Genomic DNA, 16159 nt, shown 5'->3' with positions numbered 1-16159 from the left:
GCGCACTCGCCCATTACATTTGGAAAGTTTGTTCCAAGCGTGCGGAGAGCTACGCTAACAAGCGCACAACAAAGCACTGGCGATCAGTGCAAATGGGAGTCGGAAGGTAAACGGCTTTTCTCCAACTTTATATTGACTCGCACTTCGTGTATGTTTCACTTGCCTCTGGAATCCTCATTTTTTTCTTTCTCTCTGAGTCGTTTTCGTTTCTCTACCCTAAGAAAAAAAAAACAGTAATCTGCACCTTTATTGTCTCGATGAAAATCAGCTTGTGCGTGGGCAGTTTGATAAGTAGATTGTTGAGCTTGATTATTTGTTATTTTTTCTTCTTTAAAAAAGAAAAAATAACAAAAAAAAAAGGGATTAGGCTATTTGAATTATCAAAGAATTTTATCAAATGAAAATGAGATTGTGGTAACAATTACTTGAAATCTTCCGATAAGATTAATTGATCGGTCAAAGTTTTTGCGCTCGAATATTTTTTTTATCAATGTAAGGTCACCAAATCATTTCAATTCACGACTAGAGTGTGTGTGTAAGAGAGAGGGAGAGAGAGAAAAAGAGAGAGAGAGAGAGAGAGAAAGAGGTGGGTAGTTTTTCAACGATAAAATTTCTGATCTCATTTAAAGATGTCCCTTTCCGGTGATCATTATCGAGCAGCTCAAAGCCAACTCACTTTCCGCGAAAAGTTTTCTCGGATTGGTTTATCGCGCTGGGGAATTCTCACTAAAGAGCCCCTCTCTTTCCCTCTCTTGCTCTTGCTCTAGCGCGGTCTGGAAACAGGTTCAAAGAATCAGCGTTAACTTTCCTTAAGTGCTTTGCGCTGCAACGACTTTTCTCTCGGTCTCGACCATAATTTCCAATCGGGTTTCCATTTCCAATGGCGAGCGAAAGAAAAGGAAGAATGAAAAAAATAAGCTCGCGTGTAAGCGACATTCTCGATATTCCTCATGATGAATTTCAAGAACTAGCTCACATAATAATCAATGGCTTGGTATTTTTCGGAATGGAAGATGGCAAAAGTTCGGGTGATTCGCCAACCAGCTAGAGCCGCGGAGTCGTCGATATTGGAAATTGTACTCTCTCGTTTTGGCGAAGGAGGAATGGGAATTACAAAAGTTGAATTTTCAGTCGAGTGAGCTTCGCTGGACGTATAATTTGATTGATCAAGCACATCCGAATAATTGAAAACGAAATTATCAGCAATTCCAATCAGACCAAAAGTTCCATTACATTTACCAACCTAGCTAGCTGGCTGAAGTAGCCTTTGTACCCAGTTGTCGATAAGAAGCGAGAAATTCGTATAAGGAAATTGGCTTAATTGGGCCGCTGCAAAATTCACTAGCTAACGCGAAGCAATTGCGCTTAATTGGCTGGTAATTAGGTGCGAAGGATAGTCGGCTGTTCGTCGAGCTCGTCGCTGCCGATTTTTCTTTCTGCTTTCGAGCTTCTCTTTTTTCTTTTGCCAATATATATACATATACCCGCTTGCCAAGTCTCAGCTGCGCGCTCGAACCTGTTGAGAGCGCTGCGTGCGACTTATAAGTCCGCGCATCGATCATGTGGCAGCTGCTTGAGCTCTTGCTCGCCAACCGAGCGACAGGACTGCCTTCTTGTACATGGATTTTTCTTTGCCCTCGTTCCAAGCGCTTCTTTCATCCAAATAGCCTTTTGCCGATCTACGAAATCTGTACGTGAACGACTGACTTACGAACGGTTCTTATAAGCGACTCGTTTTCAATAGCAACGCATAATCGTTATATCACTTTTTCTACTGCACGATATTGTTTAAATTATTGGATTAAAAGCTTCGGTCACGCTCCGACAATTCAATTTTCAGAGCAGCAGTTGGAGAGAGAAAATAACGTGCCGCAAATCGGAACAATGTAAGGCACTGTAGCTCAGAACTGCGTGCGTAAATTGAAAAGTTTTTAATAAGGTTAAATAATACGCCAAGCGTCCATTGTAGTTTAACTTTCGAGGATATAATGTCGCAAGCGCAACGCACAACAAGAGGAGCAGCCTGTTCACTGCAATCAAGTTAAACGAGAGTGGCGAGCGCTCGGCAATCAGAGAAAAAGAATCCAGAGTGAGAGGAACGGGCATAACAGTAACGAGTACATGGCGAGCGCCGAGACTAGACGAAATAATTAGCGTGCTATGAATAATGAAGCGTCGACGACGAGAGAAAAGAAAAAAAAACTGCATCGGGATGGCTCCTCGGCAAATACGTGCCTAATTACCCGCTCTCACCAAGGTGAGCGACAGTTATATAGCCACTCTGTAATCAGGCTCTAATTGTATTTAACTTACATGCGAGAGCAGCAGCAGCAGCAGCGAGAGGGAGAGAGAGCCAAGATTTAAATGATGTAGTCGCGTCTGCCGATGTACAAAGCAAGTGCGCGAGCAAGGGGAGAGCTGCACAAGAGCCCACTACAAAGAATACATGTATATGAGAGAGACGCAGAAGCCTCCGGCGATCTTTGATGCGCCGCATGCTATACCGCGCTACAACCCCTTCGCCAACTTTGATGAATCGATATGTACATTTACGACGAACGGTTGCGCGCTGTTTACGTTGGACTGTTTATTTGAAAACTGTTGTCGGTGATCGCCCCGTCGGGGAGAGAACTTGAAAGTTGAAAAGTTTACTCTTCGCAAGCACGAACTTTGTGAATTTCGTTCGTTCAATAACGAAGATAAACAATTTTCCGATACTTTACGCGAGACCGGAGCGTTCGCCGGAGTATGTGGCTTGTTTCTTTTTTACAGCTCGACGATTAACGCTTACTATTTTACAGCGAAAAAGGGTAGATGATATTGAATGAGAGTTAAGAGGGAATAAAAGTTAATGAAAAACCGTTAACCACCTTATCGAGAAATAATTATTCCCGCTAAGATAGCTGAAAGAGAGTCCGACTCGTTGCTGTATACGATTTCAAAGTGCAGCTCCATTTTTTATCTCGTTTCCAACTTCTTGCGGCTAGATCGCAATCTATTTTGCCCCCACCCCCTCTATCTACCTCTCTCTTTTTTCCAAACAGCTAAGACCACCGAATTGAGTTGGCCTTCTTTTTCAAGCTATAAATATATATATACAGGAGGCAGTGAGAGGCAGTGAGAGGCAGTGCATCGGTTAATGGAACACTCGCTAGCGCTTCTTTCAGTCTGCCGAGTTAAGCTCGATTTAATTACAACTCAATCTACAAGTCATACTTATAACCGTGAGCGCGCGAGCGCGGCAGAGAGAGGGAGAGAGAGAGGGAAGCTCGCTTGCGCTTGCGATCCGGGTGTTGATTACTAGCGGGGATTAACCTCAATCCCAAATTACTTCCATCACGTGTATACACAGCCCGAACGGAGCCAAAGCGAAAAGCTTCGGACGCTTTTTCACGTTGCGGCTTATAAATTCGTTATGGCGCGTATACACACGCGCGCGCGTGCACGCGCACTCGTATTCGCGCCTGAGAGCGCAACGATAAACGGCAGTTTGCCTACACCTATCTCGCTTTCGATACGGATGAATTAGTACGGTAATGCATTGCGTTTATGATGGCTATGCGTAAAAGTGCATTGTTCGACGGATCGGAGAGAGGGAGAGAGAAAACTTATTATTTAAAATTATCGCTTAGTTCTTTTGCCGCCGAACGTAATCAAGCTGCAAGTATTATATGAACTTTGGTTAACGCTATTTTCTCCCCTCCCCTTCTGCCGCATATTTTCTGCTCGTGCATAAGCTTAATTATGCTTTAACGAGCTTATATTTTATTGGTTGTTAAAAATAATGTCATTGCATATCCCATTTTCATGTGAGAACCCATAAAACTCGCCATGGTCGAAAGTATTGATTGTGTTATAGATTGAGAGCCAGGGCAATAATAAATATGAAGAGTGGATTTGTAATACGAACCTCCGCTGGTGGCTTGCCAGCTTCACTGATGCACTCGAGAACGAGCTGTCGGTCCTCGGTGGTGATGAGGAAGTCACCTTGGCTGATTTTCGGCTTCTGGGGTGGCACGAGCACGCTCAGGCGAGCGAACCGCGAACGAAGCCCTGGTTGGCCGTCGTTCGTCGGTGACGCCTGGCACTGGTAGACTCCATCGTCCTCCAGCTCCACTGGATTTATCAGTAGTGAGAAGTCACCTGAAACGTCAGAAATCGTCACAATTAGCGCTTCGCTTTTTGCTCGACGAACTAGTAGTATCGGTCAATGACTGCGCAGACCTGTCGCAGCGATCGTTCGCGCGATGAACGGTTTTACTGTCGAGTAAGGCAATAGGCTTTCATCGATCATTCATTTAGATTGATTTGTTTACGACGTACCTCGTCGCCAGCTTTTATTGGCGATCATACAAAAAAAATTGTAATGTCTGTCAGATGCGAAACTGAAGCCTCCATTGAAATTCACATATCGAGCGAGAATATCATACGTTCTACGGTTGACAGCTGCATCGTCTGACAGCAGTTGTATATATGAAATCCCTCGAAAGAATTATCGAGCGAAATTAATATTGCCGATCAGCACGCGTACTTCAGAGAACTTACATAACGCCAACTCAGCGCGCGCTGAGAATTTTAACGACATGACCGGGCTGTTAATCGCATAACACTCGAGATTCAACTGTATATATATGTACATAGTTAGGCTGTTAAAAATTGTACATGTATGTGCATATTTCATGTGAATTCGCGGAAACTTCTTTTTACGATCGCGTTTGATTGCTCTTATCCGAGATAAACGTGTCAAGAGGTGAAAGCTTCGACATAGCCGAATCGATGCAAATTCTATGTTATTATATATATATTTTTTTGCCTCGACGAGAGAGAGGAGATCGTGCGAGTTATGCTGCACTTTGGGTGCTGCTTTTTTTTACGACTTCAATATTTCTTACTGGTTTTCGCAGAGTACTGAGCAATGAAATATGCTCCGTGTCAGCGAGCTCGCACGTAAAACGTTCATTTTTTCGCCGCTACCACGCACACACGCGCACACTGTTTGGATATTGCGCAAGCGCGTTTTTCGAAATCAGCTCCGATACAATTGAAAACAGAAATTTTAGTTATTTTTTCATTAAAAAAATACGCATGAAATATATTAGAAAAATGGTTTTTGAAGAGAAAATTGAATCTTCCAGCTGACATATAAAAATTTTTATGCCAAATTCTCGTTTATGGAAACGAGTTTCAGTACGTTACCCATATGGTAGTAACCGAAAACTGAAAGTACATCGTGGACAGTATAGGATATATACTTTGCATAACGTAATAGTCGTTTTTAAATTATTTTGTTCGCGAAAGGACATTGCGATTCGTCGTCGATGTAGTAGAAAAGATTAATATGGTAATGGCATTCGAGAATGCAAACGCAAAATTAACTTTGAGCTGGAAAAACAAAAGGGAAAGGAGACCTTGAAGATAAAGTGGAGATACGCGGCCATCTTTGCAAATTCCACCACAATCGTCGGTTTTAATCCGCGCGCAAAGTCTCTTTGAGAGAGACAGAACGGGAGGAGGGGTGGGGGAGGAGATCGCCCGCCAGCGAAGCGCGAGAATCGGTGTGGGTGGCAAGGAAGTCCAGCAGTAGCAGCTGGGCTTGAAATAAATCCGCCGATGAGGAAGGAAGGAAGGAAAGGGGAGAGGGAGAGAGAACCGTGACTCGAGTTTCTCTCGAAGAGAAAGCTCTCAGTGGGGTTAACCGGAGGTGCGACCAAACAATGCCTGAGGCTATGTGGACTCGAGGGAACGCGCACCCGTTGCCGATTACGATGTTTACCTCGTGAGCATCTAAGGTAAGAACGACAATTGTCGAGCGAAAGCGAGAGAGAGAGAGCTCGTGGCTACTGCTGCTGCTGCTGTTGCTGCTGCTGCTGTTGTTGCTGCTACTGGTGACGGTATCGAATTTCTCGAGTGGCCGAACTACGCTTTGTTGCTCTCGCGGTGTCCGATGAATCGCCGCCGGTTGCTTTTCCAAATTGCTTGTTAAGAGGCTCTAGTTCCCACTGGCTAGCGTTTCTAAATTGCACCTCTATAAGCGCATCACCTACCGATTCTCTATTTTTTGCTCAAGATCTATTTCAATGGCTGGGGCGTATTCAATCACTTAAAATGTAGAAGTTTTGAAATTGAATGTTTCTCGATAGTTCGTTTGAAAATTTGGAGAAAATTTAGAATACAACTTCAGAATATGTATTCAAAGAAAACAAGTAATATCCTGCTGCATGAAAGTTTCATATATATAAAAACTTTAATACGTCGAAAGTTTCGATTCTAATATGTAATTAGTAAGTTTTTCGAAGATCCATCAAATTTATTTAATGAGGCAAAATATTGTTTGTTTTCAAAATGATATTACGAGTAATCTGCTTTCTAAAAAAAAGGCTGAAACTCAATAAAGTGTGAATTTAAATGGATATCGAATTTGATAAAAATTTCATCGATATCTTATTCGACTCACTACAGACTATATTATAAAGTTATGAACTTGACTCTACAACCAAGTTAGAAATCACATTATTCAGTTTAGCTACCTTGATACTTTTTTAAGTCGCGTATAAATGCTTTAGCGCAGGATGTGCGTGCATTTTTAAGAATCGGTCGTCGCGACGAACGCCTCTTAAAATTTCAGCTGAGCTTCTACTCGCAAATTCTTATCTATAAGTATAGTCGATACGAATTCTCGCTATGCTTTTCTATATATATGCCTCCTTCTTCGTAGAGCGAGTCGCGGGCATAGTCAATTCGAATTAATCGACTTGAATCGCAGGCAAAGTTTCGTGCGCAAACAAATTTTCCAGTACGCGTGATATTCAGAGACACATTGTTATTAGCTTTGATTTTTCACAGTACATCCGCGACGTATATAACACGCGCACGTGTTTCACTAAAGGAATGTTCATATCTGACTGGATAAAATTCAGTGATCCGTAATGAAGGTGCAAATGTTTAACCGCAGGCAACTGGTACGCGACCAACGCGTGTCAAATTCGAATCTTTATTCTCTCTCTCTCTCTCTCTCACTTGATTCACAAACGAGCGAGTGAGCAAGCAGTTAATTAAACATCACTCACAAGTAGCCGAGGAGCTCTGAATGGAGGCGTCGCTTTTGTTCGCAACGACGCGTCGCCGCTTCCGGGCATAAAAAAAAGACGCCACTCACTCTCTGCTCGCTCTTTCTCGTATCCCTCAAAATATATATCCTGTACTACATGTCTCGCGTCATCGCCTCGAGGCTAATGCGCGCGTAAATGAAGCCCATTGTCGACTGGCGCGCATCCACCGTCGCCGCTGCTTATCGAACGAGAATGATATCTGGGTAATTAGGTCGACTGTGAAAATGATTAGTGCTTTCATTAAGTGCTTGTTCGGCAAGCTTTCCGCACGTACATTGCATAGAGACGCTGAGGAATTGAACGCTGCTAGGAAAAGGCCATCGGCGATCGGTTTTTCGCATCGAACGGATAACCTTTTAGCGGGTCTCGAAAAAGTTTGGAAGCGCGGTACCCGATTAATTTAAAAAATAAACGGCCTTTGATCGTGCTCGTGCGCGGAGCCTATTCATAATGTTTGAGTTACGAAAGCAAAGCTTATTTCACTATAATAATTTTCCTCGCCCGGGCCTAGATGTTAATCAAGCCTGCCAAACGAGCCTGCGCATAGAATAAAAAGTCTTTTGCCTTAATTAATTTTCCTTTATCGTGGTCGACGTCCCGATCGCCTTTGATAGAAATTCGCCTGCGCTTAAGGCGTGTTAACGTCGACCTAACTGCTCCACGAAAATCAGCTGTTAATTAAACGTGCATAAACGCGAGGGAAAAAAAAATTGTCTTTTTTGAGGAGTAAGATAAAAATAGATCGAGCGCAGCGCACAGAGGTTGTGAAGCTTTTGCGTGCATGAAAAGACGCGGCTCTATACTAAAGCCTATCAGGCCTTGGTACTTGATTCTCGACTTTGACCGCGTCTTGGGCGTGTAAGAACCGAAGCGCACTTAACCCTCACTTACGGCCACCCAACGTCCTCACTACAAGTATTATCGTCAGGCTCAAGTGAGCCCCTTGATACTTATCTTTAACCTTGAAATGCACTCTTTTCTAAGAAGATAAAGAAAAAAACATCAAAGTGCCTCTGATCGATTCGGCTGTAAGTTTCTTTCAAGTAAACATTTTCTCTTCTTAGATGACGGAATAAAAAGCTTTTCTTCCAATTCTAATCAGAGGCGAGTGCAATACAATTCATTTGTCATTCGTCGCGACTATATTTTAGTTTAAACTTATCCACGCTACTATCTATTATCGATACGACAACTACAATTTTTATTACTCAACATGATACTGTAGCCCATTGCAAGCTTTATGTAGCAGTGCAGATGTGAAAGGCATTTTCGAGATACGTCCATCTAATTTTTTCCAACAAAGTTGGTATGATTACTCAAAAAGAAGACTCCGTAAAGAAGTAATTATAAGCTTGTTGAAGGTTTGCTAATTAAAAATCATAGTATAAGCATAGCCAAATGAGTAGGTAACGAGCTGCTTGCTCCAACATACTGGAATTACAATGCTCGCGCGAGCTTGCAGCAGCAGCGAGTCTTAAAGCTCTGGAGGTGTAGTGCCTGCGAGGCAAGTTTGGCATAAGAGAAACGTCGCTGTAATTAACGTCTCGTTTATTGCCATACTAAATCAGAAGCCGTCGATAACGTAGCCGGAGGGGACGGGGGTCAAGGAAGAGGGCAAGCGCCAGGGAATTACGCGTAACCGTGTAATAGCAGCTATAACTCGCCGTTGAAATTAGTATCGGTTAGGCTCTGTGCACACTGTAGCGAACCGAGAGAGTATCGGTTTAAGTTGCTCACGCGCATGCCCGCGACACTAATGAACTCACTGAATTCACGAAATAATTAACGAGCCGGTCTTATGTGCACGCAAAATCTCACCCTCTTATCTCGCTTTTATAAAAACAGCAGCACTCGCGTCGGTATTATCATTATTATTATCATCATTTTGTGCTCTTGCTTTTCTGCAATACAGGCAATGTGTCGAGAAATTTTGCAGTTCGTTTTGCGCGGCGCGTCGAGAGAGAGAGAGAGAGAGAGACAGAGAGACCGCGCGAATATTTCCGATAATTGCTTTCGCGTGATACAACCAAAGCGCTGAGAATTTAGCGCTCTCTCGCGCCACGGTAATTACCCATGCGGTTTCGCTCTGTGTGCCCCGCGCGCTGCTATTATTTATTCCGCCGTCAAAGTCGGAATAGTATAGGGGCTACGCCAACTTACAATTGCGCACGTAAACGTCTATCGTATATCGAAACGGATGGAAAGATACAGTCATCATAGAAAATTGTAAGACTTATGTAAATATACGTGCGATATACGTGCGTCCTCAAATAAATTGTAACTATGGCACGCCATCGCTGCAAGTCCATGCAATGCGAAATGATATGCGTATGCCACATAAGAATAAAAAAAAATTTGTTAACACAAGGTCAAAAGCAAAATTAATTAAATTTGATTCAACCATAAAATACACAAAGACAATTCATATTATAAAATTTGCCATAATTGATCGTAAAATTACTACAAAACATAGTAATCGTGATATATACTCTGTAGTAAAAATTGCCGTGTAACGTTGTCAAAATTAAAATAATGAAAATTTCTCTATGTAGCTATAGATTCTAATAAATTTTACTAGAACCCATATTGATTGCTACGTGAAGAGAATACAGGGGGTTAGTTCGGTAAATTTTATTATGCACATAATCTACATAATGCACATAAGTCACCTTAATCTTGAAATTATTTTTTTTTTTGGAGTAGGGCGTATACGATTGATTGATACATTATCGTTATTAGCTATACACATGTATATTGCGTATCACACTTGTGACCGCACGCATTTTTACAATTTATTGATTATGATTCAGACCGATATTTTGTTATATAGTATAAAGATTGAGTGAACAATCATATAAACGTGGCCCCTGCAAATTATCAAATTGAAGTCTCGAAGCACGTGTTTAGACTTCAATCCGGCCGTTGTAATTTTTGCTACGTTCATCGTAAAATGTCTTCAAGGCACAATAATATTTGCTAGGTATTCTAACATACATTATTACATCTGTTTATAACTATTGTGGCATAATTATTCTTATTATTTGTTATAATGAACTTTTTCAATATTTTCATATAAAAATTATTATGGCTATAGTAGAAATTGATAAAAGTTTAATAAATTTTATGACTTGAGTATATCCTACGATTACTATGTTTTGTAGTAAATTTTACTGCAACTATAGCACATTTTATTATAGCAATTCTCTCAGTGTAATAGCCCGCTATGGTAGTCAAGTCTAGCCTCGTAAAGGTCACACACACGCACACATGTTCGTCCCCTCCAGAGACGTAAGCGCGAGCAATACGTTCTTAACGGATGTACGCTGCTGCCTCGGCCGTCGACGTACTCGGGCAGAAGAAGAGAGCGAGGGCTGCAAAAGACGTATTATAGAGGGAGCCAACGGGAAGGAAGAGCCATTGCCGTAACAAGCTTGTCGCGCCCAAGAAAAAAAGCAAGAAAGTAAAAAACTAATTGCCGGATTAGGAAGCACCGTGCAAGCTCGAAAATCGTATCTTTCTCGCGCGATTTATCAACGCTTGTGGTGGTGTCGGTACCATTGTTACATTATCACGAAAATAACTTCATCATACGATTTTCCGGATTCTCCTGCAAGTTAATTTACCAACAAAAGAAGCCACCGCAAAACTAAGTCGATGCAAGGATTCATCTTATGTAGCAAAGAGAGAGAGAGAGAGAATTTATAGCGGAAAGTCATATAAATTTTCGTATAGCAGAGTGGTTATCGTATCGTGGTGAAACTTTGTCAAGGTTCATTTTGCCCATAGCTCTTCGCGTTTAGTACAAGTTACCCCTTCTTCCTTAGCCCCAAGGATAAAAGCCATTATTGTGCAAGAGAATACAAACTCTGCTCTACGTCCACTCGCTCGTGCGAGTGTTAGAGGAAACCTGCGCCGGAAGAGCCATTTTAATTTATAGTTTAAAGTTAATACTTCGTGAGTTATGTCTAAATCATAACCCGAAATCTTGCCTCTCCTCTGGGCTTTTTCGTCATTCCTCGACATAATTTATCGCGCGTCTATCTTTTACGATTTGCCCACCTGACGGCCGATTTATCAATAGTTATGAGAAGCCTCTGATTCCCGAAAATAGAACGAAAATCTATATCTTCAAAAACATTCTTAAGTAAAAACTCTGGCAGAGATCAATGTCGCGGTGCCGCAAGGAAACTATAGTTTTCATGTCTACTTACAGACTCATTAAGCAGACTTGTTATAACCAATATTGTCATGTCTCTTTGACCTAAAACTTTATCAAGAAACTAGTTGCAAAAAAAGAAAAAAATTCTGGTCATACAAATCGGCATTGCGATTGCTCTTGTTGAGCCTGTCGCAACGAGCTAACTTCATTTGATTAGCTAATCATGAACATACCAAATGTTGTAGCGCGATGAAAAATACTCCAAGGAATTTTTTACTGATTGATCAAATTTTACGAGTTTTCGTATTCTGTCCCTGTCAGTAGTGCTTATCGACACGCAGAAAGCTTGCTTTTCATCATCATAAATTTTCCCCGACATTTCATAGCAGACGAGCTTATTCTCTCTACTTGCTTTGCCATACATAAATAAGTCGTATTTACTATTAATCTACTTGGACTGATTGATTGCCAGTGATGTATTGATGTTACTTATGTGTATGATTAATAAGTAAGCAATTCTATTTATCAATTGTAAGTGGATAAATTCGACTAATTTTAGGTGTACGATAGAACGAATTCTATTAATATTTCAGTTATTCGATTCAAGAAATCGTAATTATTCTCTCAAGTTGGCTATTAATTACGGCTGTTGATATGTGGCCTAGATATATAATGGAGAAAACGAAGTACAGTGGCGCAGAATAGAAAAGTAGAGCCGCAACTCTAAAAAAAAGGAAACTCGACTAACTTTCCAAGAAATTTCACTGCTCATCAAGCTGATCTTGGTCAGCTAAGAAGGTGCTCTTGCTGCGGGTGCAGAATACTCAGCAGTTCGATTCTCGCCGAGTAGGCCGAACAAAGTTGTGGAAGGAGCTGCGCGCGCGGGGCTCGTTAATCAAAAGTGCGCGTCTTGCGGACACCTGCGTGCATATCGATCGGCTATGTGCGGCTCTGCGCTAGTGCAGTGGCTGCGGCGCGACGCGACCACACTATACTATACCTGGCGTGCGCGCCGCATTTCAAAACTAATTTAAACTTGCGCCGCGCCGCCAACCAGATTTCGAATTATATGAGAGAGAAAGCGCTTTCTTCTTTTCGGCAAGGGAGCACCGGACTTATTTAACCCGATTCCGTTTGTTAAACTCAGCGGTATATATATATATATATACACGCAGATATGTATGTATATATGTGTAGATTGATCTCTATTCTGACCGAGCCTGTAGCCGAGCGAAACAAAATATTTGCGATAAATATTTTCAAACGCGCTAGCGTAGATTTTTATAACAGGCTATTGCGTTTCGCGCATGTTGGACGTGCAGAGAAAAAAAGAAACGAGAGAGAGGGAATACCAGAGTGGTGCTTTGAAAGCGGAGCCACGAATGTTTTTACTGCGTAGTTATTCAAATAGACGGTCACGCGAGCCGCCGCTGGCGCGTCGATGGAAATGTTACGACGAAAGGTCCCGTCTCGACAAATTCGCGTCATTTTTTCCTCAATTAAACTTTGACTATTAACTGAACAGAAAGGTTGTACTCTTTACCGACTCCTCCCTTCCTCGGCAAGAATAAAAAAAAATACCGCACTTTTTTTATTATACGTAGGTTGAGCGTGCAACGAGCGCGCGATCAGTTTAATTGCCGAGCGAGAAATCCATTAGAACAAAACAGTCGGACTGTCGCGGGACTGAGATTTTACAGCATAGTCGAGGTAGAGAAAGTCGGAGGTATTATAAAGTACAGCCGTATAATCAAGCAACCGCGAGACCAAACTACAATACCGTCGTAAATGTGAGCTCGCTGCGATTAAAGTATTCATAAGAAGGATGAAAGAAAGAGAAAAAGAACGTAAAATAATGGAAATGACACGGCTCAGTGGTGTGCGCGTAACACGTTTAAAAACTGGTCTTACTCGATGAACGAAATGCATCGACGCGTTATCAGAAAGACATTTGGCTCCTGTTTCTTCGGTCGCCTTACTTGTCTTCGCCATTTTTGCCTATCGATTCAGCTACTATTTTACTATGCAAGGCCACGTTGTCTCGCGTCATACTGAATTTTCAAAATTCAATTCACGTACTATACATATAACGTTACTGGGTAAAATTTGTTAATAATAGGAGCGCATTTGTTTTTCATCATTAGTTGCCTTAATGATCGGAGAGCAAACGAAAATGACATTGATCAATAGCTCGTCACGGATGAATTGTTGAATCTTTCAAGAGGCGTCTATATTAGCTACATTAGCTATTGAACTAATCGAAACAAACTAACAAGTGTTTGACTGCGACAAATTAGACAAAAAAAGCATAATACGAAACTCGAAACTCACCTTCCTCGTCACTGCCGATCATGGCGTAGCGATCGAAACCCGTGAGATTCCTGACTGCGCCCAAGCCAAAATCGTCCTTCGTCCACTGGATAGGGCCTTTCTGGTTGAGTACCCTGCAGGGTAGCGTGACTTTGCTCCCAATGACGGCCGTTTGATCCGATGGCTCGATGGCGAACCTCTGGTAGACCATTTCCGTGGTGGTTGGTGTCTTGTAGGTGGTGAAGTCCGGAAAAGTGGCTCGGCCCGCTCTCGTCGTCGCTATCGGCAGTAGCAGTAGCAGAAGCAGCAGGTCGACGCCCTTGAGCCACCGACGTATACGCCGTCTGCAACACAGAGGATCCCATCAGAGGACTTGAATTAGTATACTGTACAGGGCAGCAAGAGTCAAAGAGCGTGGGACGAGCGTAATTGGGCTTTTGTGCGAGCCAAGTCCAACGACGACGGCGAATGTGGGAGAATTGACTGACGCTATGGCTCTGACACCGTGACAGCTTCGATTGGCTCTGTGCGCGCGCCCGCAGGCTATCATAGCTTCCGAGAGAATTTTCCGTCTCTTTTATTATTAAATACCTTAATCCAGCTTGTATCGAGCTCTCACTGGACTTTTCTTATTCTCGACTGATTTCCACGTTGTTAATTGTTTTAGCCTACTAGCGAGTATCCTAATAATCTTTACGGTAGATAGAATAATCAACGTTTCATTCGCCGCCTACCTCCTAGGATCATTCATTAACTCATTCGATATTTCAATAAATATATGAAGCATTTTGGGACTATACGGCAATTTGGGTAGATTAATAGCCTGTCTCGCGTGATAATAGTATCAAGCAATATTAATGAATATAAATATGACAAAACCTTTTTTCTTATTAATCTCCTATCAAAAAAGAAAATAAACGAAATAAAAGAAATACATTTCGTTTCAGTTGTCAGTCGTTGGAAGCTCATTCCCCTTCCCTCCGAGAGCTAAACGACAAATCACGTCAAAGAAAACGGAAAGGAATATCCTGCGAGGAAAGGCTCAGTAAGAGAAAAACAAGCTCCCAATCTGAAAATAGAGCGAACAAGAAGAGTCAGTCTATATAAGTGCCACGCGATATAAATGGAGATCGAGAGAGGGATCAACAGCTGCTACTGCGTCGTATGAATATCAGTGTGTGGAGGAGTGCACTCGCACAAAGCTGCCTCAGCAGCCACTTCTTATCTGCGTACACTGGAACACGACAGGATGTATATGTCTCCCTCCTCACGGGCCACTTCTTATATATATATATATATATATATATATATATACGAGCTCAATAGGATAACGACGTCGCTCACGGCGGCCCCGCAGCCGGCTCTTTTGAATGAACAGCGGGAATAATAACGATAATTGCATCGGCTTCTTTCGCTCCTCTCCCGGCTCTTACCTCTCTCCTAGCTACTTATATCAATTATTCGATCGCGAATGCCTAATTAACTTGAATGCGCGCGACTTGCTTTACGAGGGTATCCCACTGCGGCAGAGACTTTTCCCATTTTTAATTCGACTTATTATAGCATTTAATCTGCTATTATCAACCTCTTGGATTGGCTGTTTGGTATATTCGTCAAGATTCCATTCTATCTTGACCGCAGTTCCAGCTTCAAGAGCTTCGATTTCACGCTGTCATCTACAATATTCAATGTTGCTGTTGTGTTTCTAGTTATATTTATAACATAAATATAAAACGAATAAAACGAAAAGGATCAAATATATGACTTGCCGATTTGAACATATTTGAAAAAAAATTTACGTCCCCGTTCAGCGAGACTATTTGAAGGATATTGACAATTATTTAAAAGCTTATATTTTCATATGTAAAAGCGTTTACAGATTGACATTTTGAATTTGAAAGCCTCTTGATGAAAAACATCATTTAATGTTTTCAAACGTATGCAATTTTATTTCAGTTCATTTATCTAACCAATTTTATAAATACAGTCGACTTCGCTTATCGCTTCATAGAAACAAAAACAAAAGAGAAAACAAATATTTGTATGAATTCGTTTTACGAGGTAAAGTTTCTTTTCGTCAGACTGATTCTCATCAAAGTGGGTAATTAGATAAGCTTTTCATGAATAATTCAATGAAATCCAATGTAAATAAGTCGAAAAAGGCAAAAGTGCTATTAGGGCATCGTTTACTCGAAGTCAAGCTTTACGTCAACGAAAAGTTGTATTGTATCATCGGGGTCGAATATAACATAAACAGCAATGGAAAAAGAAAGGCAAAACAAAAAAGAAAAGTTTAGTCACGAACGAATCGAGGAATATGCTTATCGCACGTGAAGAATCTCTCAAGGAAAGGAGAGCGATAAAGAGAATAACAAAAAGAACTTTTTTCACTGGTCGACTGTTTACATAGAAAACGTCTTTAGTGGGGAGGATTTATTTAGATGATTTTCAAATGCTAATAGGGTGCTTCATTGTGCACATAGTTGCGCATTGACTGTGCGAATCGTTTTAATCAAATTGGCCGTAACTACAGTACTCGATTATTCCATAAATCTGATTTAGTCGAGCCAATGATTATGCG

General features: G+C 41.6%; 1 protein-coding gene across 6 annotated transcripts in view; it reads right to left on the bottom strand.

The window, feature by feature from the left end:
- The window catches only part of LOC131668197 (irregular chiasm C-roughest protein-like), a 99014-nt gene that overhangs the window by 26137 nt on the left and 56718 nt on the right, over positions 1–16159 (bottom strand). For all 6 annotated transcript variants that reach the window (XM_058942141.1, XM_058942144.1, XM_058942142.1 and 3 more), the window contains exons 2-3: positions 13600–13922; positions 3911–4143 (exon numbers count right to left, since the gene is read on the bottom strand). In XM_058942141.1, coding sequence (XP_058798124.1) covers positions 3911–4143; positions 13600–13922 — 556 coding nt within the window. The remainder of the gene's footprint in view (positions 1–3910; positions 4144–13599; positions 13923–16159) is intronic.

This window comes from Phymastichus coffea, unplaced genomic scaffold (genome assembly GCF_024137745.1).
Source record: "Phymastichus coffea isolate CEN01 unplaced genomic scaffold, Cenicafe_Pcof_1.1 PCOF00075, whole genome shotgun sequence".
NCBI lineage: Eukaryota > Metazoa > Arthropoda > Insecta > Hymenoptera > Eulophidae > Phymastichus > Phymastichus coffea.
This window is presented reverse-complemented; position numbering and strand designations above follow the sequence as displayed.